Consider the following 26,034-nt stretch of genomic DNA (forward strand, 5'->3'; position numbering starts at 1 on the left):
TGCAGTTGAAATGGTACTTTATTTTCGAGAAACATCTTTGTTACATTACACATTTTGATATAAGGGAGAGTTACAAAAATGATAAAACAATGTGACTAAAAGCATAAAAATGTAACTAAAAACATACAGTAAACAGATTCACTTTTTCATATGGTGACAGTATAAAGCAAAACATTGTAAAATTATAAGACAGATAACAAGAATGATGTACAAAGTACACATAAACAATGTAAAGTTAACAGGTGTATTAAGGCATTGACATGCATTCATTTAGCTAAGCACAGGGCATAATAAGGCAAACCAACTTTTCAAAAACTAAAACCTCCAATAGAAAATTTAGTTGCCTGAGTTTGAGCAGCCAGGTTTTTTCTACACAGAAAATTCTAATAAATATTTCTGTGCAGGCAACCTAAAAATTGTGAAATGTCCATAAACTTGCAGAACAAAAACTAAACCTTTACCCTTGTTCAAAAAGGCATTAAAGCTCAACATAAACTTATAATCAGAATAAGGAGCTTCTACAAATCTTGTTCCATTACACGATGATCACACACACTGTGGCTTCACAACATTGATCATGTAAATGTAGTGTCATGAGAATAAGAATAGAATAAGAATTAGAATAATGTGTTTATGTTTTTGGTGGCTGCTTCTCATTAAGTGCTTTGTGCAAAATAAAAAAAAAGAATGTGTATCTTTCCTTTTCTACACATAGGAAACTAAATGCCCAACAGATAGGTGATGGCTGATGTGCTTTCTGTAATGGAGCACACATAGTTCAGTAGGTGGGGGCAGGCTTTCATTAGCTCCGACATGTTGGTAAACAGTAGCACATTAAAAAGCGCTCTCGTCACTCTCTCAGGGCTTTTCACTTCCCATCTCCAGGAACAGGATTCACTGTCAACAGCCAACAAGCACCAGCTGCTGCTGCGGCTGCTCAACAACCGGCCCCTGCAGGACAGGTTACTTAACCTTACTCATAGTAATAACAGCTGCACAGATTTCTCTTCATAAAAGCTCCTTCACATGTTAGGTGTTGGTAAAATTGTGTTACATCTGGGCTGTGACATCAGTCCTGTCAAACAAGGCTCACATTTGTTGCAATAAAAACAAAAACAATAAAAGCCAAAATAAGTAATATTTGCAAAATATTATTAATTATTATTCTATTGTCAGACAAAACTAATGAAAAGCATGTGATATATTAAGGCATCTAGTCTTTGGTTACTTATAGTGGCACTTAAATATGGTCTTGTTTAAAAACAAGCATAGGTTGTCTTGGTTTAAACACAGTGTATATGATTTCTTCTTTTCTTCCTTATAGCAAATATTCACAATTCTTTGCACTACAGTTATAACAGTAAAAATCCATAATAATGAGACAGGCATTTAAATTCAAGTGTCTTGAGATTTTTCATACATGGAGACTTGGTCGTTTACCTGTGCACACTTCTATCAGCAGATTAGTAACAGAGGGATGGCTGTGAATAAAAACAAAAAACAAAACAAAACTGCAGCTTTTTAATGAATTGTACTGTTTGTGTGCACATACAGCAAGAGTGAGGGTCAATGTCATAATATATTAGCTGGGTAAAGCAATATCACCATGTACTCCCATCACATGCAGTGAATCTAGCTCAGTCTCTGGGCTAGAGACACTCTGACAGCACCTCATGTTTGTCTAAAGATGGATAGATCATGGGGTTGCAGGTACACTCATTGTTGCTGTTTTGGCTGAGTTGGACCTTCAGCTTCTCCACTTCATAGTTGTGGAGATACTCCTGAACCAGGTAGCGTTCCCTCTTAACTCGAGCCCTCACATCCGAGGGAACATCAGGAATCATCCAGGCCACAAAAAACTTCACAGAGAACACGACATGCTGTGGGGAACCAGGCACAAGTTTATTTAATTCAAAAGTAGATTCAGAATAACTAGCTGCAGAAGAAACTTGTATTATATGCAAAAAAATGTGTAAGAGGTAGGATAGTAGGATGCTACTATTGAGCGAAAGACTGACTACTCCACAACGTAACAATGTGGCGCTCAGTTCATATGGTCAGTGAGTGTTGGTTGTGCTGGTAGAAGAACCTGCTTTTACCTCCATGATAATGATGAAAGCCAGCTTGGCAGCCAAAATATGCCAGAACTGCAAACTGTGGGAGTATTGTTTCAGATGGCCAGGAGGGTAGCGGTAATCACGATACCTACAAAGACAGAAGAGATCTACTTCATTTTAAGATTGTTAATTGATTTCAGTGCTATGGTGCCAACTAAATAATATACTGTGGAGATGGTCTAATGAAAACAACCAAAAGGTACAAAAGCATTATTTAGCCACAACATTTAAATCTAAAGTTAAACAGTAATCTAAGTAAAGTAGCTGTACTACCAGCTAAGTTGCAATTTATTTATTTATTGTATTCTATTTAAATTCTTATCATAAAACATTAAAGTCTGTTGCAAACTCTAAGTCTCTCCAATGACCACACACAGATGCTAGTAGTACACTTTCGAGGTACCTGTACTCTAAGTTACAACAAGTTTTCTTTTCTCTACTACACTGATTTAAAAGCTTAATTTATTTTTACACTCAGTAAAAACATATGATTAGTTATTATAGTATAGTAAATTATTTTAGATTAAAGGGTGTGCATGTTTACACAGGAGAAGTTAAACAGTTAAAATGAGCTTGACATAATACAGTGCATCCAGAAAGTATTCCTCAAAATTCTACAAACAATACCACATAATGACAATGTGAAAGAAGTTTGTTTAGGAGGAAAATAATGAATTTGATCATTTGTAAAAACTTATGTGAATACTTTCTTGATGCAAAAATCCACCATTGCAATATATTTAACACTGAAATAAGCCCTTATAATAATGAAAGAAATTTTAAATACAGTTTGCAATACAATAATTAATTCAAATTGAATTTTGAAAAAAAAAAAATCAGTTATAGTGATTTACTTTAGCAAAAGTTTAAAATAATTGTAAATATACTAACGTAGAGGTGGAAACATCCAGATCTTTATAACAACAGTGTCTCTCTCTCTCTCTCACACAAACACACACACACACACACACACACACACACACACACACACACACACACACACACACACACACACACACCTGCAGGTAGTGATAGAGCTGTTGAACCAGGAAGGGTACTCGTCGCTCTCGGGTTTGTTCTCCTCTTCAAATGCGGAGATATTAAACACAGACAGGCTGTTGTTTATGTAGCCTTTCATGTCCATCTTACCCGTTGGATTGTAGACATACATGTACACAAGCCGAGGGATCATATCAGAAGTGAAGGCCACAATGAACGCCTGAAAAATGGAAATAACCCTTTTAAACCGGGTTAATTAAATGAGGAACTACACTGTAATGAACACAATGGGCCTGATATTGTCCAATTACATTAACAATAAGCATGAGCCCTGTTAAGGTTTAAATCAGCCAATATAGTGCTTGCACACCAGTTGTCTGTCCTCAGCGTAGAAAAAAATGCAGACAGACGTAGTCCAGCACTCACATTTGTGACTACAGAGAGTACAGCCACCCCACTGAGGATTTCCTCCCAGGCTCCAATGCTGTGGGCCTTGGCTGCCACAGGGCGTCTGAACTGAGTCGTGAGCTTCCAGGCATCCACTCGAATCTCAATGATGTTGTTAATAAGTGCCAAGAGGGGTGCCAGGGGGAAGGAGGCAACGAACAGTGTGATGAAACCAAACTGGATCACTGGAAAGCAAAGAGAAGCTAGTAAGATATGGTACAACAGAAACAGCACCATCTGTGGGATCTTAGTGGCCACTGCATCCACACATCTATCAACGTATCCATGTCTCTAACACTACTTATAACTTTCAAGATTTGACTTATAAGAATCTGTACTTATGGTCAGATGAGTACTAGTTTCTGAATGGATATAGGCCTGATACCTTTTTAACATTCCACACAACTAGGCAGTAATTCATTACACTGACCGGAGTCACCCTGGGTGTAAGGAGTTGACAGTGTACTGGATGATTACCCATTTCGAGGTACTCGTAGAAAAGACCCAGCTGTCCAAAGCTCTGCAAGTCATGGTCCTGCTCCCAGCGGCTGTACAGACTCTCTGGGTGGTTTCGTGCCTTTCTGCTGCCCCACCAGTTCATCAACCACCTGAAAGACACAAAGGCAAGTCAGAGAGCTTTTTGGGAACATAAATCCTTTGATAGCCTTAATGAAGGTTGCTATACAGTGACTGTGGCAGATTCAGCAGTTGTACTCACGGGACCAGAGCTTCTTGAATGTTGCCCCACACCTGTTTACCAGTCATCACTATTACCAACTGGGTGGTCAACTCAATCAGACAGCCACCAGGGTCACACTGAATGTAGACAGGTTGAGATGTTGAGGGGGTTTGGAAAGACACAAACAAATTTACATTCAAGCTGAAGCTGAAAAACCAGAGGTAATCTTAAAAAAAGTAATGCAGTTTTATCTGTTACCTCTTCATTTCTAAGTTTGCTCCACTTTCCGAACATATAACCATAATTTCCAGGATAGCCAACAAACTTGCCCTTAAAGAAAGCCACATAGAAGCAGGAGGAGTAATAGTTGACAAACTGGAAGAGGAACATCTTCACTGTCAGTTTGTTCTCATACTCCAAGTGGGTCTTTGGAATTTCTGTGGCATAGTAAAATGCAAAAAGCATGCATTTTAAATACATAGCTCTAAAAACAATTTTTTATAATTTCTAGGACAGCCATGATATAAACTAATATGTTAATACATAAAGGTAGACATGTAATAACACTGGACATGATCCATCTCTTTGGCCCTCACCCATATCAGTGATCCATATGGCCACTCGCTCATACATGAGGTTGAGGATCATGATGATGACAAAGTTAATGCAGGAGGCGGTGACAGAGGTGGCCAGCTGTGGAGTGATGAACGGGCCAACCACCTGCAGGTTGTTGGTGGGACTGTCCTTCATGATGCTGGCGAAGGCTGCATATACAGCCAGGCGGTATGCTATCACCCCAATGATGCAGGCAATGATCAATGAGATCTTCAGGACAGAGACAACAGTGATAACATGAAAGAAAACTGCATGGAACAGCACATGACAAGACAAGACACCACACTGATCAAGAAGTGCAAACACCAAACAAACAGATTTATGAATAAAGTCAGCAAAATTATGGCCAATATACAGTAGAACTGTCATGCTTCAAGTGTGCACACATGCCCCACGGTGGTGGGGGGTTGGGGGGGATAATCAACCATATTCTTTCCATTAGCTTATTCACATGCTACATGTTTTAGTAATCAATTCTGTACAAGTATGTATGAAAACATAAATGTATGGTCTAAAATGGGTCACAAGCATCCGTTGTGGCTTCGTCTCAGCTCTTAAATCAATTAAATTAACTTAATTTCTTAGATGTTTTACACATACAACTGTTACATGATAATAGAGAAGGTGACAAACACTATTATGGGAAAGACAAATGAAACAGGTTGAAGGAAAAGGATATATGATCAATTTTATCTGATTAAGTATATCAGAGATACTGTGCTCACCCAGAACAGGACTGTGGCTCCAGACAGACACATGCGTGCACACTTGGTTGTTATGGGTAAGTATGGCTCCATTTCCTACATTGTAAGCAAGCAAAGCATGGACATAAGAGGCAGTCACCTTATGTTATATCCTGAAAAGACAGCTCTGAAAGGCCAGGTTCCTTTTAATTACCACCGGCCTTAGATGTGAGACAGAACTAAAGTTGCCCAATCAGAATTCTTTGCACATAGGCTTTCAGCCTGAACCCAATTTTTTCCTATAGCTGTCTTTGGGTGCAGCCATGTTTTTGCAAAAACCATCTTTCAAGATACTAATCCACCACCCAGCAGTAATGCGATAGTGAAAGAAACCTGTGCCTCTAAGGCTTTCCAGACAATATCTACACATACTACATCACACCAAATGCTCTTCCTCACCAAACTGGTACTTCACATTAGGTGCCACCCTTACCCAGAGAATCACAGTAGCCCAGCACAGAACCAATTTCCCCATTAGATCTGTAGAAGTCCTTTCAAGAACCCACTCTGTTTCCTAAAGATGGGTGGGATGTGGGCATAGCAAATTACAGCAGCCTGTTTCTGTACATTTCACAACTCTGTGACCTGATACTATGACTATCGATTCACTACCAATTTAACTGAGTTAAACTGATCTTAAAGAGTCTATATTCAAACTAGCTTTTTAGTGCAGGAACGAACCCAGGCAGAAAAATAAGTGAGCAGATCACATATCCATCAAATAAAAGAGATGCTCTAATCTGTTATTATGATGCTCCTATAATTCAGTATACCTGCCTTTCAAAGCCTTGTGGACACATAGACCGGTACATTAGAATAGTATTATACACTATATTAGTGTTTCATGAGCACACAAACACCTGAGTGATGCGATTCAGCTTGCGTTTGGTGCACTTGGTCTCATACTCTGGCCGAAGCTGCAGCTGCTGTTGCTCCTCCTCAAAGTCGACCAGGTCCCAGTCGTACTCCAGACGAGCCTCCCGCCTCTTCCAGAACTCCAAGAAGAGAGTCACTACGAGGTATTTGACAAGTCACACCAGATTTATACTGGCAAAATAATAATGTTTGGCAATGCCTGACAAACATCTTTTCTTTGTTTAAAACATTGATTTGTTCAATTTAATTTGCTTGCAGCAAATGTTATTGATAATTGTGATAGAAATTTTCCTTCTTGGAAGAATTGTTATAGAACTCAGCGTGATGAACCATCTCAGTTTAATACATGCCGGCATGGAGAAGAACACATGGATGTTGGTGTCTTCTTCTGACTTGTATCTCTCAAACCCCTTCTATTTATACTCAAACCCAAGAAGGGAACCACCCTCACAAAACATGACTAAAGAAACCAGGTGCATGCAGTTGACAGTCATCACTCTTGTCCCTATCTAGGTTATCTGAAGATGTCAATTGAGAAGCAATAAAACCCTTTTCATTGCACCTTCTTGTAGATCTTGTGACCCCAGCACTCACTATCTACTACATTGCTTTGGGCCTTGTAACAACAAAGTGCCTTCTGTCATCTCAAACATTCCTCCAAACACGAGCCAGCCTGTGACTTCTTGTCCTCTTTGTGACCTCTTCAATAAGCCCATCTTGGTTGACTGTTTGCCAATTATCTAACCATATGACTAAATTTCCTTTCTTCCCCCACATGATACAGGTAGAAAGGAGTCTTTTTTTACATGTATCAGTGGTTTGATCTTATTCAGCTCTGTCATACTGGTGTGACAAAAGTGTCCAATCTCCACATCTCAACAAAGCCAAACCCAAGGTTTGTGTTGCATATGACTTCGGTTAAAAGGTTATGGAGTATCAGTTAACAAACATTTTAAATGATAATAGTTAAACAACAGTTCCAATAAGGTTAGAATATATAAACTGCAGACAGCAGACATTTATACTCACCCCAAATCCCCATGAATATGGCAAAAAACAGTGTTCCCACATTGTCAAATAGATTTGATTGCTGAAAGAATGCGTTTAAAAAAATGAGACAGTGGCAAACTAATTGTTGAACTTGAGCTGTAACTGCTCATGTAATTTCACATACTGTAAGAAGCACATAAATCACTAACAAAAACAGTTTATGATGTCTCACCCATGAGGAGTTGCATGTTGTGTTAAGTTTCCAGTAGCTACATTTCTTGTCACACAATGGGCACATGATGATATTGCCTCCAATTTCCTCACTGCATATCTCTTTACTGTAAGATAAGTTTGTTTTTTGTTAAAGGAACAATGACATGAGTACATAACATTGCAATTACATGTGAAAAGTAACAAAACAGACTAGCAATTATGGAAAACTCACGTCCATTGACTGTCATCATAGGTGAGAAACCCGTAGAGGAAACAAATTGTCCCTACTACTGCAGCAAACAACAACATCTCAGTGTAGAAACCCAGCCACGCAAAATAAATACCAATCTTCTCTCCATAATATTTCCTGTTGAAGGGAAAAGTTCTTGTTGTAAATCTTCTTGTGCCAGATTAATGTTGAGTAAGCACATATCAGACACTTTGTTTTTAAGTCTTGCCTTATAAGGTTAAGGGGCTGCTCCTTGAAGAAATACCAGAATCCGGCCCAGTGTTTGTAGAGATTGTTTCTCTCACTTTCGCAGTTAAGATCTCTTGATCTTATCCAGTATCTACACTGCATGCATAGAGAAGACACGGTTCAAGACAGATGATAGGTCTGAATGCTTTTTTTTTTTAAACTGTTAAAAAAATGCCAAAAGTTTACCAAAAAAGTAAATTACAAATACAATTCATAGATACATGGTAACCATTTGTATTTTTTTGGCGAAAACATGGAACACGAAAGAATCAACTGAGTCCTTCGTGTCTTTGTTAGTCCTCGTTTATTTAGTTAATAAAATACTTAGATTAAAAGTATTAAAAAGTTCACCAAGAGTCTCACATCATGCAGGGGGAAGGCAGCAGTGTAGGTGCCGTTGTTGAGTAACCTCTTAATTCCTTTCTTGTCCTTATCATCACATTCGTCCCTGTAGTACGAACAGCGGGACAGGATATAGTAGACCTGGTAATGACAAACAGAATAATGGTGCTTTGTTGTTCAGAGGCTACAATATGTATGGATAAAAACCAGCATTTTCATTCACTCTGTTTTAAACAGTTATTGTAATGTTGATAATGGACATTTACTTCTACTCAACAAAGAGATTTGTTAAATTTAAAAGTTAGTCACTTCAATAACTCCTTTAAAAAAAATGCTAATTCAAGCAGGCAGAGCAAGAGCATAAAGTTGGATTTGTAAGAAATTTGAATGTTTTGGGGAATGTTATAGTGTTAAGGTCACAAACACAAAATTCATGAAATTCATAGTGAAAGCATCCTTACAATCCTGTTGCGAGTAGAAGGGGGAAAGAATGTCTCTTTGTTGTCTATGAGGAAAAAGTCCGATTTGCTCTTGTTGAACGGAGCTGTGAAATAGTCTGGCTCAGGCTGCATGATGTGCTCGGGTAGACGAAAGGGGGTGGACAGCCAATTCATGGGCATTTCGCTCTTTTCTGGGATGTCGTTGACTTTAAATGGGACCTTGATCTTTAGTACATCTGCGTAGGTGGCCAACACCTCCCATGGAGCATGGATCTTCACAAAATACGTTTTTCCATCTTCCGATTCCTGATAATGACATGAAATTAGGTTTTACGGCACAATTTGTTTAACTACTGATACATAAACCATAAAAACAAATACAATGAAAAGGAAACAATCAAGAACATAGATATGTTAAATGATATATGCATCAGACATATCCATCAACATTAAACAGGCCTCTTACAGATTTATCTTCAGTTTCCAGCTCTAGACCAACTTTTGCTAGATTGGCCTCATACACCTTTCTTCTCTCCTTTGAAGAAAAAAATAAAAAATGACCATTGTATACACATATTTATTCATTTCAATCTAAATTGTTACTATCTAACCTAATTAGTTAAATTTATTTGCACAACATACTACGTTTTATATACATAGAGCTACTCGGACAGACAGACAGTCAGAATATACTGCAGGTTGTAAAATTGACATATGTTAAAAAGTGTAAAGAAAACAGGCTAATTTAAAACTGTCTACACATGAAGTCAGACAAATTACTGAAAATTTTTTTACAATTTTGTTTAGTACATTCAAGTAAAATGTATGAAGTCAGTATAACAACTTTGCTGAACCCACACAAATCTTACAATAATATGAGATACAGAAAAATGTACATTTGGCAAAGCTAATATGAACAAAATTTTGAATTACTTTTGAATTAACTTACCACAATACTACAAACAACTAAACAAGTACATTATAAACCTGTGTAGTCAAGGAAACTACCACTCAATTTCATTATTAGCAGTTATGACAGTGCAAACGGGTAGATACATTCATTAGTTGTGTTGCGGCAGTCTGACATAAGTGGTTATTGAGCACTTGGAATAAAGTTTCAAGTTTTCACAAAATAACTGTACATATCACTGCTGTAAAAACTGGCAAGAAGATTAAACCTCCTTGTTACTGCCGATGTGAGCAATACACAGGAACTGGTCTCCTGTTTCCCTTCCTCATGCACAGGAAAAAATGTGTGTTTTCCGGACCAGGCCAGAGGGTTGACTCACTGATCAGGCTGTTTGCAATATGTGATTCAACTGTGTTAACTCCCCCATACCAGAGAATTTGTAACATCCAAATGTGAAGCATAGCCGCTTCACATCTGGATGGATATCAAACAGTAAATGTCTTTCAGTACTTCAAAGCTGATAAAAAGACGGGTCACAAAACCACTGTATGTAAGTGCTTCAAAATTGATTTGCTTAGGAAAACAGGGCTGTGAGTCATTTCTCAGAAAACCCCTTTACAGGATTACTGATACAAAACTAGTAATGATGATATATGTGGCTTTATCAGTGTTGTGGTATTCAGAGTATGCCACTGACACATGCTGTAAACACTGAGGATATCTTGTAAAAACAAAAACGTCAATTACACTCAGCTGTTCTTTTGTGTGATAGTTTAGGATTCCAAAAGCCTTAGTTTGGTCAAAAAGAAATATATTTACTGTCACTCTGCTAAAAATAGAAATTTAACATGCAGTAACCTAGAAGCGATTTCTTACCTGTTTTCTTTCACCGGCTTTATCGTCAACATAGGACAGGACAAAATCAATCCTGCGTACTCCATCACGGAAGAACACTGAGTCTTTACTGTGTTGTTGTCTGTCAATCTATAAAACCATAAAAGACTGGTAACGACATTTAAAACATGCACTGGTATGAATCATTTGAATGCATTTTTAAACCAGACAATCAGTCAATATGTCACTGGCTAACAGCAAAATCCAAGGAACAAGCCCCCCACACCACATCACACTTGAATGTTTGTCTAAAGCCACAAAAATAGTGATTATTGTATTTTCACTCCAAACACAAGTGGCGTGCTGATTAGAGGGCAGTTAATGTACTATGGCCAAGGTGTTCTACGTTGCTCATGTGCCTAAATAAAATGCATTGAATAAGAACAGAACATGCATGTTTAAAAATCTATATTGTACCACAAAATTAAATCTGGAACTATGACCAGAATTCTGTATATGTTGCTCATCAATCGCAACTTCTAATTATACTCACCAACATTATTGGACTTTAGTTGCGGATTCTTTACAGCCCATAGTTCACAGTGGCTAAGAAACTTGCATTGTGTATCAGCAAAGGCTAACCCTGCTAGCGATTGCTGATCTCTCTTCAGCAGCTACAGGGTTTAGAAGACATGAACCGCAAGGAAAGAAAGGCATGAGCATGTTCTGTCAGTGCTGCTTCAGCTGTCCAGAAAGCTAAAAATAACCAGGTACTAATGTCATTGATACACATAACTAAAATAGCTGTATACACATGACTGCAGAGTGTTCAGAGAACAGCTACAACACTGCACTCAACCGCACCTTCGACTACTATACTGCAGTTCTAGGCACTAGACTCTGTCAAGCGAGTGCCGTGGGGGCAGGGAGGAAAGGAAGAGCAATTTACCTCCATGTCACTCTCCCTTTATGGCTATTGCCGGAAAGGCTGCCTGCCTGAGCAAAATTTCCTTTCTCTGTCCAGCACTGAAAGCACGGCTTCTCTCACTCACACTCCACTTATGCCCCGGCCAAAGGAGATTCATCCAGTCCACTCATCTACAAGAACAAGCCCACGCTCGTTCAGACATCCCCTCGAAGAGAGAGACAGGGACAGAGAGGAGAAAGGAATGGGGAAAATACAGGAGACTACTACAGATTACATCAGCATGGAGGTAGCACAACTGGTCCTAGACTGCTAGCTAATGTAATAAGACGAGAGCATCAGAAAGAGGAGGTGACATCACTGTATAACAGTGACCATCACTAGAGCAAAAGAAACAGTCCCGGAAACATGTTGTCTAATACCTCAGATTGCGAGTAAAACGTCAGTCGAGAATCTACTGAGACATCTGAGAAAACAGCACTCAAAGCTGATAAATAGTACATCATCTCCCCAGTCTGACAGTGTTTAAATGCTCAGTCAGCTAAACCATCTGGAGACCCTACCACAAACATGTACAAACCAAAGCAATAGACCATAGAAACCAGCTCTCTCAGCTGAATCTGTCCCCATAGTTCCTACTGCACTAGCTTGTGCAGGCATTTCTGTCAACGTGTTCATGTTATTTGTGCAAACAACTTGCCTGCTCGACCTGCCAGCCTAGACTGACCATGACGACCATGGTAGGGAGGGTGCTTTCTTCAACAGGGACACTGCTGCAGATACTCTCTAATTTGCTGTAATTACAGCTCAGCCATATGGAATACGTGCATCTCTGGGGACCTGCCTTTGCAGCTGGCAGTGGCCACATAGTTCTATACATTTACAAACTAAACTAACTCCTGGGTGTTTACACAGATGTTTGTCTTTTATCTTAACAAATGAGAGTAAATATAGAACATCACATCATATACGACATATGCTGGCTTCAAGTTTCAGGGGTCGAGTTCAAGAGATCTCCATTTAGGTGTGAAGATTAGGGAACAGAGGTTTTATTGGACTGGACACTTAGTATATTACTGTGGTATAATGAAAATCAAACTAAGTATATAATACTATGCATATATACTATGCTAATATAGTATTGCAATGTGTCTCTTCCTGTCTAGCCTAATTTCTTCAGAGTCCTGTAAAATATTCGTGTACACAATTGTTAATGCTACAAAATATAGGAGGAAGGGTCTACAGTATGCAGCTTTCTTCATTATTATTTTGTTTCATCAACAATCAAGCGATTGTAGCTAATGTATCACTTCAATGTATCTTTAATCTTTAGCAATTAATTGCTGTTCTCAAAGATTGTGTGCTTTTGTTCCCCCCAGAGCTTAAAAAAGAAGGAAGATAGCATGAGCAATTATTTTAAACAATAATATATAGATGTGAAGCTACTGCCCATCAAAAACTCCTTGATGTGAGCTTCCATTCAGTTAAATTATATACTTTAGTAGGAGGGACACAGATTACTAGAAAAGCTGATTACAGGGTTTTCTCCCCCTTAAGATTAGCTACTGTTAAAAAGGGTGACTCCACTTTTCAATAAAAAAGGGCTGCACACTGTTTAAACACAACCACATCTTAAAGCATTCAAAAGATGCATACTGCATGTGGTTAGCCAAAAAAAGTTCAGTCTTGTTGAGAGGATAGGGCATGGCATGATTACAGCATATACATTATACGCTTAAAATATCCACACAAAAAGCACATATACAACACCGACCAGGCTGTTGCTTTACCTTCAGTGAAGCAGACAATTATCATAGGTGATAAGAAAACAAGTAAAAAGGGCCTGCTCCATTTTTAATGAACTCTTATGACACATCAACACAGAGCTCATGCCACCAGGTTTCCATTACTCTCAGCAGAAAACAACATGCTCTCTAGAACCCCTCTACGAAGATGTGTGTATTGATTCCAGCTCTAATGTCCAAGTTTTATTCTCTGAGTATCTGATGCTGCTGGAGAAACTCAGAACTGCACAGACATCTTTGAGGAAGGAAAAAGAATGCTGGCAAGCAGGCAGACATATGCACAGAGCTGCATCACATCACATGCCTGTTTTACCATGCCATACCCTGGAACGAAACTTCAAGAATAGAGCCCGCTTTCTTGATAGCTGTGGAGCAACCGAGTGGACAGTGAGGGCAAACCTAACAACATGACAAATTCAATAGTATACAGCTAAAAACTGTAGCGGCAACCTTACACAGGTAATCGAAATGTATCAAATGACATACATATGTAGACTCTTGACACTTGCTTTACATTAAAATGTCCTTTAAGATTATCTCCAAAAACATTTCAAAACACTCACATAAATGTTATATATTAGCCACAGACAGAATCGGGTCTTGCTCTGTTGCAGGTTTGAGCTTGCAGATGATGCATGATGATACAAACACACAGACACAGCATGCATTTTTGCCTTTGACTGGTGTCTTACCCCAGTCAAAGAACTGATTTGCTCTGAGGTCTGAGCTTCAAAGTGAGGGCTGTCGCTGTGGTCAGAAGAAGCAAGGGAGGCCAGGCTGGTGTTGAGAGACTCACAAGTCTCTAAACACACATCAGGTGTTAAAGGAGACTTTGCAGTATGGTGTGAAAGGAGAAGAATAGACAGGGAAATTAGAGCTGTGACACACCAAGCCAAAATAGGGCCAATGGACCAAATGCTGCTCGCCTCACGTCAGCTTCGTCTGGGCTGACAAGTGGCACTTGCACACAATGCAAACTAGAATGAACTTTCTGCACCTGTGTGAGAGAAAGGGAAAGCGGAAGACCTAGGATCACAGATAAACAAACCGTAAACAAAACGGCATTAGTCTACAATTTTCACACCCCTCACACACACTACGGATTGTTCATTAGCTATGAATTGAAAATATGTCTGATAAGTCATATTGATCTGACATAAAGTTATAATTTTTACTGTTGTTTATACCATGGTCTCCTCTCATGCACTGATTAACTAAGTTGAACAGCCAATTAGTGGGCTTTCTCACTGATAGGACTGATGGCAATAAACATACTGAAATTAGCTGATAAGGTACAGACAGGGCTCTAACTAGTGGCAACAGTGTGGTATACACTGCAAAAACTAGGGCAACACATGGTCACTGACGACATGCAATAGGGCTGATGACCAACCATCGGCTTGGTGTATCACAGACCTTAGAGTCTCTTATGATAATTGCAAGTTGTACATTGTTATGACTAGAATGAAAAAAATTGAGGTAACTGCTAAACTGACAATATTAGTTATGGGTTCTACTAAGATACACAAACTTAACTCACTGCTTCAGTGTCTCGGTCAACAACAAAAACAATGCTTACCACTGATTAATTGCAAAGAGAGAAGGAAGGAAATCTAAATAAGTCATATTATGTGTACTGTGCTTCTTCTTCCTGCTAACATGTTTACAGGATGTGAGCTGGAGATATGATATGTTTTTGTGTAATGGTCTTGAAAAGCTTAATATTACGGTATGGAAAACACATATTTCATTTTTTAATATCTTGTAGAAATTAAAATCATTATCGCTATTCTGAGGCACTCAAGAACAGAAATATTATTAATTTATATTTAGGAATTTTATGACAAGAAACACTCTAACACTGTCTGTAATAAGGCCATAAGAAGTGGGTTTACAAAAAGGTCTGTATGAAGGTGCTGTGTTATTATGAGCATGTTGTGTGTTTGGTGTTTACCCCTGATTGTCCATGCTGGAAGGATCCTGTGCTGGATGAGGCATGTTGGCTGTAGCCATTTAAGTCATCTGGAAGACAGTTACATAAAGAAACCCAAATTGAAGATAGAATTCCAATGATTATGGCAACATTTTTTATTCACTGTAACAGAATTGTAGTGTCGTAAGTAGCATAATAAAATGCAAATAAAATATGCGAGTTGGTAACAGTGAAGTTAAGTTGCAGGCTTTTGAACAGTTGTCTAAGTCAAAAGAACAGAACTGACAGACAGCCAATGCTGTGGTCTATATTTGTACAGCTTTTTGTAGCAGCACATCCCCAGGCCAGACAGCATGACTTAACGAGATCATGATGAAAGAACACATGCAGCCATGTTGCTGTGCTGCGAATATGCTACTACAAGAATTACTGGAGTAAACAAGAATGAGGAGTCCGGTAAACCCCCTCAATATGAGAGCTGAGTGTGCTTTGGAACATTGTTTTAGATAGGATAAAGTTCCACATTTAACTTCCTTTCACTGCCTGGCAAATCTAATTACAATGTTCCAAAAGATATTCTTAGAAAGTATTTACATAAACAAATGTCAGGAAACATGGAAGAACAAGATAAACATCAAGATCGGCGCCACTATCACTAAAGAGTTAAGCAAAAGCTGGTTTTAGCCTGTGTGTCTGTGTTGTTAAAAAGAATTGCAACAATCCTAATTATAGTCTCTTTGAGGTTATATTTAATCTGGACTCAACACAGAAAATATGCATACACAGACCTGAACGAAGCCCTCATAAGTTGTAATAAGTAAATCTCAGTCCCTGTTATCAGGCCAAGTTGACATAGAAGGCTATAGGTCAGTAGATCAAAGCTCAATGTTTTTAGATTTATTACCAAAGCTCCACTACTGAACTGAAATACCACACAACCTGTAATGCTTTTCTCACTGCAGACCTTTGCTTTTATTTGTTGGCTAAAAGCACTGTCTTAAGGTTTATTTATATACTGATCAGCCAAAACAATAATACCACCCTGCAATTTCATAACATTTTCTAATAAACGCTGATGTATCATTATGGGTTAACCACCTATCAGCACAAAAATAGTCAAAATATGGTTCATCTTTTGCCATAATTACCATAATCATTATTGTGATTTGTGATTTGTGAAGTGAGAGATACAGTAAGTGTTGGCAACATTACAGAAGAAAAACTCACTTTGAGAGAAGAAACCTCGAATAGAAAGTTGCTCTGGCATGAGTTTTTTTTTTTTTTTTTTTTTTTAAGCCAGATGCCCTTTCTACCACAACCTTCCCTTTTTAAAAGGGCTCTGGAACAGCAACAAGGTGGCCCTTAGTGGCTGGTGTGGAGGGATTTAAACCCTCTGTATCCCAACCCAATGCTCTACCACTGATCCACCAGGCCCCCTGCCACTATAATTAAAATCTGGAAATAAAAGTTGCTCTTATGATTTGTTACTAATAGCTTTTAGGCTGTGTTAGAATGCAGAGTCTTAGAGTTGAGGGTTAACTCTTTGACAATCAGTAGATTTGGATTTAAAGCTCGAATCTGTTACGGTAGACTTTCATTGTGTTTTACCAATAAAAATAAATGAATAGGTTCTTCCAAAATAAATAAGTTCTTGTGTCATCTGTCTTAAGACAAAAAATATGATGCTGACTTTGGTCTGAATTGCTGATTTGTTTCTGAAATATAATATCTCTTTCACAACCTCTCAAATGATTTAGCATATCTTTGCAAAGTTAGGTCCAGTACTGGAGCACTCAGTATTAGCTACTTAGCTATGCCAACAGTCTTTTCTCACCTAAGTAGCCTCCACAGGAAAGAGCAGCTGATCACAGGGGAAATCCCACAAGGCTGCTTTTGTCTCTTTTTTCATTACCACAGCAACCCAACAAACTTGTGAGAGTAATCTTTATGTACTATTATATACACAAAGACGCTGACCTCACACTTCAGCTATACTAGACATTGACAACAAACACAGTTAATTGTTAAAGTGAGAGATACAGTACATAATATCCAAGCTACTACTACTCTTTGGTAGTTTTTCAATGTAGTCTGTATTTGTTTTGTTTTTTTAAATACTATATCTATGGGCATATGTTACAGTGACATTAGAAACTTTTGATAATGTATTTATAATCTAGAAATTCAAGTTTGCTGGTAGCCTACAGCAAAATAGGAATACAGCCTTTACACCCTTGTTTGGTTGTGGAAGACAGACAGAGGCTCTTGTCCATCAGCAGTTACCATTGTCTATCTTGTGTCTCCATATTTAAATAATATGAATTTGTGTAACTGTGAGAATGATGTGTACTCAACACTGCTACCACAACACACAACACCAAGGTAACAGTAACTATAGTTCATGATCCTGTAGTGAATACTCACACTTAATTTTCAATTAGACCACTTTAATATGTTTTTCTCTTTGCTGAAGATGAAACAATTCACTTGTACATTGATTTATACAGATAATAGTTGCTGGAGGGCATCCACTGTAATTCATCTGCTCTCCAACTATCCAAAAAATGGGTAAAATCACAACTCTCTGTCTAAGCTATTGTTTACATATCATAATTAGCCAGGAGCAGTGAGAAATATGGGGTTTGTGCTGGTGGATAAAGTGTCTCTATAAATCTTTCCATTAGGCTGGCCAGCTGTTAGAGGCTGACTGGCTGACTCACTGCTGCTTTCGTCAGAAGAAAGCCAGAGCTGGTGAAGGTGTTAATGGGCAAATTAACCATTTTTAAATTGTTTAGCAGATGTTAAACTTACATAAAGTGATTTTAACACGTGTAGGTGAATGTGGACACGGGTACTGTTACAGGGATGGTTAAGGCATTTCTACCTAAAATGTTTAAGAAATGCTAAGTTTTACAAACTTTCAGTCTGCTGTTGTCAATCAATGCTCCAAATCAATAATGCTATTTGAAATGTTTTAAACGTTGTTAGTCCTGCAAAAAGTTTTTAAAATTGTTTTAAAATTGTTTTAAGCCCTGCAGACTGGGTAATTACTAGGGTTACCAGCCATGATTTAATGATATCCTGAGCCCAGCACAGAAACTTCACAGAAACGTTGAGTTGTAATGTAAAACTCGCTTCGGCTTTCTAGCTGTGCTCACCGTTAAAAGATTCCGCGGGGCTCATCTCAATCAAGTTTTCCCCTCCTGTTTTTCCCGTTATTCGGTGCATGTTGACCCTCGTGTAGACAACCGGCGTCTACTGGTCCTGATCGAAAACCATAAAATCCCAAATCAGACGGTTGGTATACTGTCTAAACCGGGCGTTCTCCGCGCAGCCGTCCTCGACAGAGCCACCTAAGTTAGCTCCTCAGGCTACCCTGCAGACAGACCTCCTTCACCCGCTGACCGAGGACTCGTACTGCATCACTTCACCACTGAGGGAGGCTCATGAGGGGAGTGGCTCCTCTCCACAGACCAATAGTGTGGCCTGGTTGTGTGCAGCCACTGTACCAAAACGCAGTTAGGTATGTCAAACCGTACGAGCACAAAGGGACAGAAAAAAGAAAAACGACATAGCGTTGATCACACAAGTTAGCTGTTTAGCTAATCTAGACAAGCTGGAGTTTCCTCCGGAGAGTTCCTTAGATTAGGGCCGAGGGGAAGGGGTCCAGTTTGGCTTCTAAATGTCTTTCTTTACTTGTAAAGAAGGAAAATACAAGAAAAGACAGCCAGGTTAAGTCTACAATATTTCATTTCTTTTCTAGCAACAGTCAGTGGAGGTTCACTTAGAATAGTGCTCGTAAAGGATGTTGTTTCCATGGAGACCAGCAGTTTTTAGGTTTGACACCCACCAGCCAATCAAAAAGGAGTATTATCCAGGTTTTGGTGTCAGGAAGTGATGACACCTCCGTAAACTGTAAATAGATGCAATATGTTATAATATAGCAAGTATACGCGAGTATGTGCTGTCCCTGTGAAATTGGTTGTACAGTAGGTAGGTGTACAGAATGATTTATTGTGATTTTTGAAATCCTCAGAACATTATTTGAGTAAATGTAGTCTACCAATACCACAAACAATAGCATATGTTAAAATCGCCTGCATTCAAAATTTTGCTTAAGTAAAGGTGCAATATTATTAGCATCAGATGAACCACAAGTACTCATTAGACCGAAAAATGGTCCATATCAGTGTTTTAGTATGTTTGAAGACCAATATAGCGTATTATTGTCTATTCAGCATTTTACTGCTGTAGTTGTTTAAGTTTGCCCTTATGTATCTTATGCACTTAGAATATTGTTGGCTATTAATATGTGGATCATCTTGTATACAAATATGTAGTCTTGTTGTTCTGTTGTTCACACATCCCTAAAAAGTCAGAAAACAGCCCTGTGTTCAGCTTTTTGATAATGGCTTGCCTAGGGATGCTTCAAATTGTTTAAATTTAGTATCAATAGCTAAATGCCTATAAATCACCTAGAAGTAAACTGAATTACCTCACCATTGTACTAGTCCACATGTATGAGTGCGGAGTACTTAATTAAATATAGGCCTTACATTCCACCACCACTTGGTAACTGGGTATCATTTTTCTGATATGGCATTTTTCTGATGGTTTTAATAATTCTATTTTATAGATTAGTTACATCTCATTAGACATACCCCTCTTATTCCATCATGTCCGTTTATTTTTAACAAGGCTTCTCAGTTTCCAATAAACACAATCACAAATTATTCTTTTAGTTAAATAATAAAAATCTATCTATCTATATAATCTGTCAAGACTGTGACTGTTAAGGTATTTAAAGCCTAGATAAGTTATCATACATTCTGTAGCCACTTTAAAGAAGTTGAAGAAAACATAAGTGTCATGCTCGAAGACTTATTTCCAAAACTCATATGTTATTACTATTCTACACGTTAATTAAATAAATAATTAACCAGTAATATAACCATTATCCACAGCTTATAAACACTTATTGTATAGGTATTGAATCTGTAAAACAAAGACAGGAAGATGATTTGGGATTCTTGGGCTCTGATGGCCTTTAGCATTGTTCGGTTACGTAATGTGTTTGCTTATGGATGTATTTAGTTTGGCAAAAATGTAGGCCTATGAGAGTTGCCAGGAACTCCTTCACAATCAACCACATAGCCTATTAACTCATGCATTTCCAAAACTGTTTCATATCAAGGATCCACAAGGGATTAAAGTAGTCTTCCTAGTGAGAAGATGTTTGATAGCTTAAGAGAAACATCTGGTCCAATTATAATTGCCCTCCGTGATCATTTTATACTTTTAGGTAATTATTTTGAAAGTATTTAATAACACTGGTAAACAGTGAAAACACTGCTAGAAGGGCCATTTTAAAGGACTCAGAGTTTGGACTCTTACTGTTTTTTAAAAACAACTTTATGTTTCACTTTCCAATCATTCACATGTCTGTGTGTCTTTTCCATGAAGGGAGTTCAGCAAAGGGTCTGTCAGCAGCTTTTTTCTGCTCCTCCCAGTCACCTCTGTAGTCTGGTCTTCAACTCTGGTCAAATTTAGTAGCAGTGTCCCTCTCTGTTGCCCTTCAAGTGGTTTACATAGTCCTGTGCTGGTGTAATTATGTTATCCTCCTCTGTGGGGTGTGGCTGAGTACAAAAATACAGCTGCTTATTTTCAAGACCACTTTTTCTAGTGCCTCCCCTCAATGACATGTGGGTCTCCCTGGGTGTGCACTCTTTTACCAGGTTTCCAAGTCTAATGGTGTCAATCAGATTTAATAACAAAGCACAATGAAACCACCCATTTCACATGTTAGGTTTAAAGTTAAAAATATACATCACATGTGTAGTATTGTAAATAATACTATAATAATTTAATGACACGTGAAAAAAATATAAGCTGCTCAACTGTATTGGAGTTTTGGAGCAAAGAGTTACACTTTCCTTGGAAACCAGTTATACTTCAAGTATAGTTGAAATACCCTACCCACATAATTTTTCAGTTGAAAAATTGTAGGAAGTAAGTCTTTGAAGCGAATCTCAATTCTTTGAAGTGAATCTCAAGGTATAAATGACTACTTCCTTCTTGACTGAGTCTGTCTCTGAAAGAAGGAATTTAACAGTAGAAGTAAAACTGCTGATGTAGCAACTTACAAAGCTACTGTAATACTGGGAGCACCCCATACAGGAAACAGAGGCACAATTATTATAGGCTAAAGTATATACATTAGGCTCCCACCATTAAACATCTAAGGTGAGTTTATTTGCAACATTGGATGCTAAGTTAACCTGTGGCTGTTCACGTAAACTAGAAACATCCATGGCTACAAATAGTGTTAAAGATATAGCCTATCCAGGTTTTAATACTGAGAATGAATCAGCTTGACTTCATTTTGTCCTGCTGTTTCCTGTTTCGAGGCTTAATTTTGTGCTGTGAATGATAATGACACAGCTTTTCCAGTGTAGACCTTGAAATGCTCAAATTGCGATTTCATGACTCAAAGTGTAGAAGAGATGTTTTATTTATTTATTTTTTCCTTTTAACAAATGTCACAGTCAGCGCGAACTCGTGTGTAGGATGATTCAGCCACAGCCAAGCGCCGTGATTTAGTGAGTTTGCCTCCATCTAGCGGCGCATTAATGGCGTTTTGCATCAATGAGGAGGAGGCAATGAAAAACATGCCATGCCATCGCACCTGACGAGCCATACCGAGATTGTGTCTTTTTCCCAAGTAGCTATTGAAACGCTCGGGCGCTTTATTTGTCGCTGTGTTGACCGCTCCGCCGAACAGACTGGGCCACGAGGAAGGTGGAGGCTGGGGAGGGAAACGCTGTAACACCACCAGCAACAGGTAGAGTCTCTTTTACATTCCTTAGCTAGTGCAACAACAGCCGGCTTGTTCCCTAGAGGAAGTACGGAAGTTATCAACTACCTGTTCAAGAGCCTTCATCTCATTTTATAGTTTGGCGTAATTGCGAGCTGAGCACGAGGCTGTGGGATCAGTGACTGGAGCGTTTCTTCTACTCCGGAAAGTCGCATCTGCATTGAGCCCCTTTCCATCATCATGCCCGTCCACAAGAGGCAGGTAGGCGATCACATTCATACAGAGATTGTGTCGATACCTAACGAAGCTGTTCTGAGGCCATCTCCTACTTTACGATCTTGTGTTATGTTGCCATAGGCCTGCTGTCTTTACCGTGACTGGCAGCCCTGCACTTGTCAGCCTCAGTGATTAACAAGCCCACTCGTGTACGAATAAAGATGTTTTAATCGGAATTACCGGTGAATGAAATGCCTGTAATGTAATGGATCGTAATTATTAGAAAGCATTTCAAAGGCCGACACACCTTTGATGTTTTTGGCATAACAATGTTTAGACTGTCATGTAAGTGAAATGCAGTGGGGACATGCATATGAATTCACCTTCCACCTATTGCACTGAGCTGTACAGGGTGAGTCAGGATCAGTACAGGTGTTTCAGGGCACTATGGCATCCACTGATACACCTCTATGTTATATTTAGATAGGGTTCTTAGAATGACAATGGTAATTTCACCAGGCTTTTATTACATATCTATGGAACAATTAAACCTAATCATTTATTATTATAGGTCAAAACTAAAAATGGTTACATGGTGTGGACCTTGTGTACAGCTGTTTTGGTGACCTTTCCTTGTTTTGTTTTTTTTTTGTTTGTTTGTTTTGTTAAATATTGTTCTATAGCCGAGTATTGAACTACTGGAAATCATGGGAGTGGTTAAAGAGAATGGCAATGAACAGACATCACTTCCTCCTGTGGTAAGACCAGTTACTTTGACCACTGTAAAACTATGCTAACTAGTTGTCGCTCAGTAATTTGTAAAATACAAATTAATATATATTGTATCTTTTGTCACACAGCACACTCCACTATCGTATGACTATGTTCTGGTTGCCAAAACAATTGAAAACCAGGAGAGAGGGACTTTCAAGAAGCAAACCGAATACATTGAAGAATTGAAAAAAAAGAACATGAGAGTCACAGTAAGTCTTTGTCTTTAATGATGCAAATTTACACGACTAATTAATTCATGTTGTCTTTTTTCTTCCCTTTAGAAAATTATAGATGATGATCTTGTCTTCTATGGGATTCAAGCACCTAAAGAAATTTTTGAGAAGTACAGGTATCTGCTTAAAGTTTCTGATGCTTGTAACTGGAGCTCGGATCAGAACATCGTGCCTCTCAGCACCAGGTAAAACTTTTTGCTGTAACTATTTGTGGCATTTAAATAGCATCCATGGCTGTTTGAGTGCTGTATCCCATCTTATAATTTCACGGTACTTGTTCCTTAAATTCTGTACACTTACATTTTGTTTTCCCAGGTAACATATATGCAGATAGCTTCCCACCGTGTGTATGAATTAGATTATAGTTTTAGTCGTCTCTTAGTCAAAATTTTTTTATAATTGTGAAAGGGCAAATTTTAAAACAGTCCATAAAGCAGTGGTTGTTTGATTAAAGTTGTTATTACCTCTTAAGTTAAATGTTGTAAAATGTGAGAGCCTGCTTGTCATTTTTTTAGGATAAGGATCGTCCACTTCATCTTGAATCACACCTTTATCCATTCAGGAGGTGAGAAAGACATACTTAAAATTCAAATTATTCTCATTTAACCGACTCCAATTTTGTTTCTTTTTTCTTCTCTTTTTTTTGTTACGTTTTTCATTTCACCTGTTAATCTTCACAGAGTGTTTGAGGGATCTCGTAAAGACAAAGGTTTTTGAAGCAAGATTCTGCTTACATGAGGTAAAACCCAACAACAGCAATATAGTTACCACATCAGTCCTGGTTTTTGCGCATGATTGTGACAGAACCTGATAAAAACTGATAACAAAGGAACAATGAATAAATATATCTATTAGATGATACAGTACTTTAAGACACTATCTGTTATTGTTTTTCCCTTCTCACACATTCTTACACTAAAGATGGTGACACTATTATCTACTGATAGATCTCTGCTTTTCACATGGCCACTAAAGTGTTTTTTATCTTCTTAAGATTTTCTAAATTTAAGAGCTGAAACTTGGCAGTGGCCTTCCAAAACAATGCCTAGCTGCCAAAAAAGTATTTGTTCAAAGAGATGCAATGTGGGTCATATTAATGGAGTGAGTCATCCAATACTGGGAGTAAGTGAATACTGAGGCATACTGTACTATGTGCAGTGTAAGCAACTGTAACTGTGCACATATATGTGTGTTTCTCTGAGAGGAAAAGGCATTTACATAAAATTAAATGTCATTCCAAATATGATGAATAATTAATTCATGAGGATATTTACTTGTATACATTTAAATCTGTTACAAGTATGCCAGTATGATGATATAAGCACAATGATATTACATCATAAGCTTCTGTTTTCTTTTTAAGTGCTTCTTCGTCTTAGTGTTTGTTTTTTTTTCATATTTTATTTTGTGTGCTTCTGCTTTAGAAAAAGAAACAAAGAGAGCTGAAGGAGAGCTGGGCACGATGGACAGCCTGTCTCCAAGGGCAACCCATAACTGCTGTCAGGTTTGGACTGCAACACAACAGCCTATTCATTATTCTGCTTTTCATACAGTTACAGTTATTGTAGCTTTATTGTATTCCATGTCCCCTTACTGTGAAGTAAGTTCAAGGGTTAACTAGACACAGCAAACATGTCACCTCACTACGCATTATGCAATCTTTGTTTGGACCAATTATTTAAAATGTTCTACAATAATACGTATAAGAGTTGATGTCTTGTTGATGTAGAACACAATATAAAGTGGCATCATGCCTCAAATTTTAGATGAAAAACTGATATATTTAAGATTCACGCCAATATGTTAGCTACAGTATGGAGTACTAAGTCCTTTTATTGGCTTTTATTGTAATATTAACATTACACATCTGTGACAAGATCATGATTCATCATGAAGTTTTGTCATAATCAGTCCAGTACTTGTTGCCATCGTCGGTGTTGGTATTTTAAATAGATGTAAGTCTGGACACTCCCATGAAATTTAGATAAACACTTATATTGCTTTTTTATGGATATGTGGTGATAAAAGTAAATTTTATTCAGACTTTACTAATATATTTTGTTAATGCTGAACTGTTGTAGAACTAGATACTGTTTGTAAATGTCATATACAGCAACACACGTAGTGTACATCATCTGTCTCCCACTCTTAAGTATATTTGCATAAAGAAGAGGTATAAGATTTGGGGCTAATATTGTAATAAATTCATAACTAGAACTATAATACATTTTAGAACAACATTTAGAAATTTTACATATTGCTTACATAAAATACAACATATGTACTTTTCAGTGGACAGTGATGTGTGCGTGTACTTGTGCATGTCAGGAACTACTTTGGGGAGAAGGTGGCCTTGTACTACCTGTGGTTGGGTTGGTACACATTTCTGCTCATCCCTCCTGCTGTCATTGGCATTGTTGTCTTCCTTTATGGCCTTGCCTTCTTCAACAGCTCACCCCTCATGTAAGTTTTATTCACAGCTCTGCAGTATGTGTCATCACAGTGCTGCTTACAAAGTAACAACTAAAATGCCTGTTGTGTTGTAGAAAGGAGGTTTGTGAGACTGACACAGTCATGTGTCCACTGTGTGACAATAAATGCAAAGTGTGGCAGCTCTCTGACACCTGTGCATACGCCAAGGTACATGAATG

The 26,034-nt window shown here is 38.2% G+C and overlaps 2 protein-coding genes across 12 annotated transcripts in view; one reads left to right on the top strand and one right to left on the bottom strand.

The window, feature by feature from the left end:
- Positions 1-18,746, bottom strand: ano5a (anoctamin 5a). Of its 8 annotated transcripts, XM_067499969.1 has the most exons (23): positions 18,505-18,746; positions 15,368-15,435; positions 14,106-14,243; positions 13,737-13,778; positions 10,726-10,833; positions 9,406-9,474; positions 8,961-9,245; positions 8,521-8,640; positions 8,138-8,253; positions 7,912-8,046; positions 7,699-7,804; positions 7,506-7,566; positions 6,461-6,612; positions 6,034-6,114; positions 5,583-5,657; positions 4,839-5,067; positions 4,501-4,679; positions 4,282-4,379; positions 4,041-4,171; positions 3,543-3,748; positions 3,137-3,336; positions 2,100-2,205; positions 1-1,880 (listed from the first exon to the last, which is right to left on the bottom strand). In XM_067499969.1, the coding sequence occupies exons 1-23, from the start codon at positions 18,572-18,574 to the stop codon at positions 1,650-1,652; spliced, it is 3,006 nt and encodes a 1,001-aa protein (XP_067356070.1). In that variant the 5' UTR covers positions 18,575-18,746; the 3' UTR covers positions 1-1,649. The 8 variants fall into 8 exon arrangements, with proteins under 8 accessions (XP_067356070.1, XP_067356072.1, XP_067356071.1 ...); XM_067499971.1 differs by lacking the exon at positions 5,583-5,657; XM_067499970.1 differs by lacking the exon at positions 13,737-13,778 and having other exon boundaries at positions 18,505-18,745.
- LOC137125068 (anoctamin-9) overlaps positions 18,733-26,034 on the top strand; it is a 13,788-nt gene continuing 6,486 nt past the window's right edge. The window contains exons 1-11 of one of the 4 annotated variants that reach the window (XM_067499994.1): positions 18,733-18,869; positions 22,072-22,187; positions 22,299-22,421; positions 23,060-23,134; positions 23,237-23,359; positions 23,432-23,568; positions 23,899-23,948; positions 24,064-24,122; positions 24,808-24,887; positions 25,712-25,846; positions 25,930-26,023. In XM_067499994.1, coding sequence (XP_067356095.1) covers positions 22,401-22,421; positions 23,060-23,134; positions 23,237-23,359; positions 23,432-23,568; positions 23,899-23,948; positions 24,064-24,122; positions 24,808-24,887; positions 25,712-25,846; positions 25,930-26,023 — 774 coding nt within the window. In that variant the 5' untranslated portion in view covers positions 18,733-18,869; positions 22,072-22,187; positions 22,299-22,400. Of the gene's footprint in view, positions 18,870-21,476; positions 21,590-21,891; positions 22,188-22,298; positions 22,422-23,059; positions 23,135-23,236; positions 23,360-23,431; positions 23,569-23,898; positions 23,949-24,063; positions 24,123-24,807; positions 24,888-25,711; positions 25,847-25,929; positions 26,024-26,034 lie in introns of those variants that run through there. The other 3 variants (XM_067499995.1, XM_067499991.1, XM_067499993.1) reach the window with 3 other exon arrangements.

Source organism: Channa argus, chromosome 4, assembly GCF_033026475.1.
Source record: "Channa argus isolate prfri chromosome 4, Channa argus male v1.0, whole genome shotgun sequence".
In the NCBI taxonomy this organism is placed as follows: domain Eukaryota; kingdom Metazoa; phylum Chordata; class Actinopteri; order Anabantiformes; family Channidae; genus Channa; species Channa argus.

What these genes read in the sequence shown, in the direction of transcription:
- ano5a (XM_067499969.1), bottom strand. Translation starts at nt 18,574, where the DNA reads ATGCACCGAATAACGGGAAAAACAGGAGGGGAAAACTTGATTGAGATG. An exon ending in TCCAGCATGGACAATCAGGG is followed by an intron (nt 14,244 to 15,367) that starts GTAAACACCAAA and finishes CATACTGCAAAG; the next exon opens with TCTCCTTTAACACCTGATGT. An exon ending in CATATGGATCACTGATATGG is followed by an intron (nt 4,680 to 4,838) that starts GTGAGGGCCAAA and finishes ACTATGCCACAG; the next exon opens with AAATTCCAAAGACCCACTTG.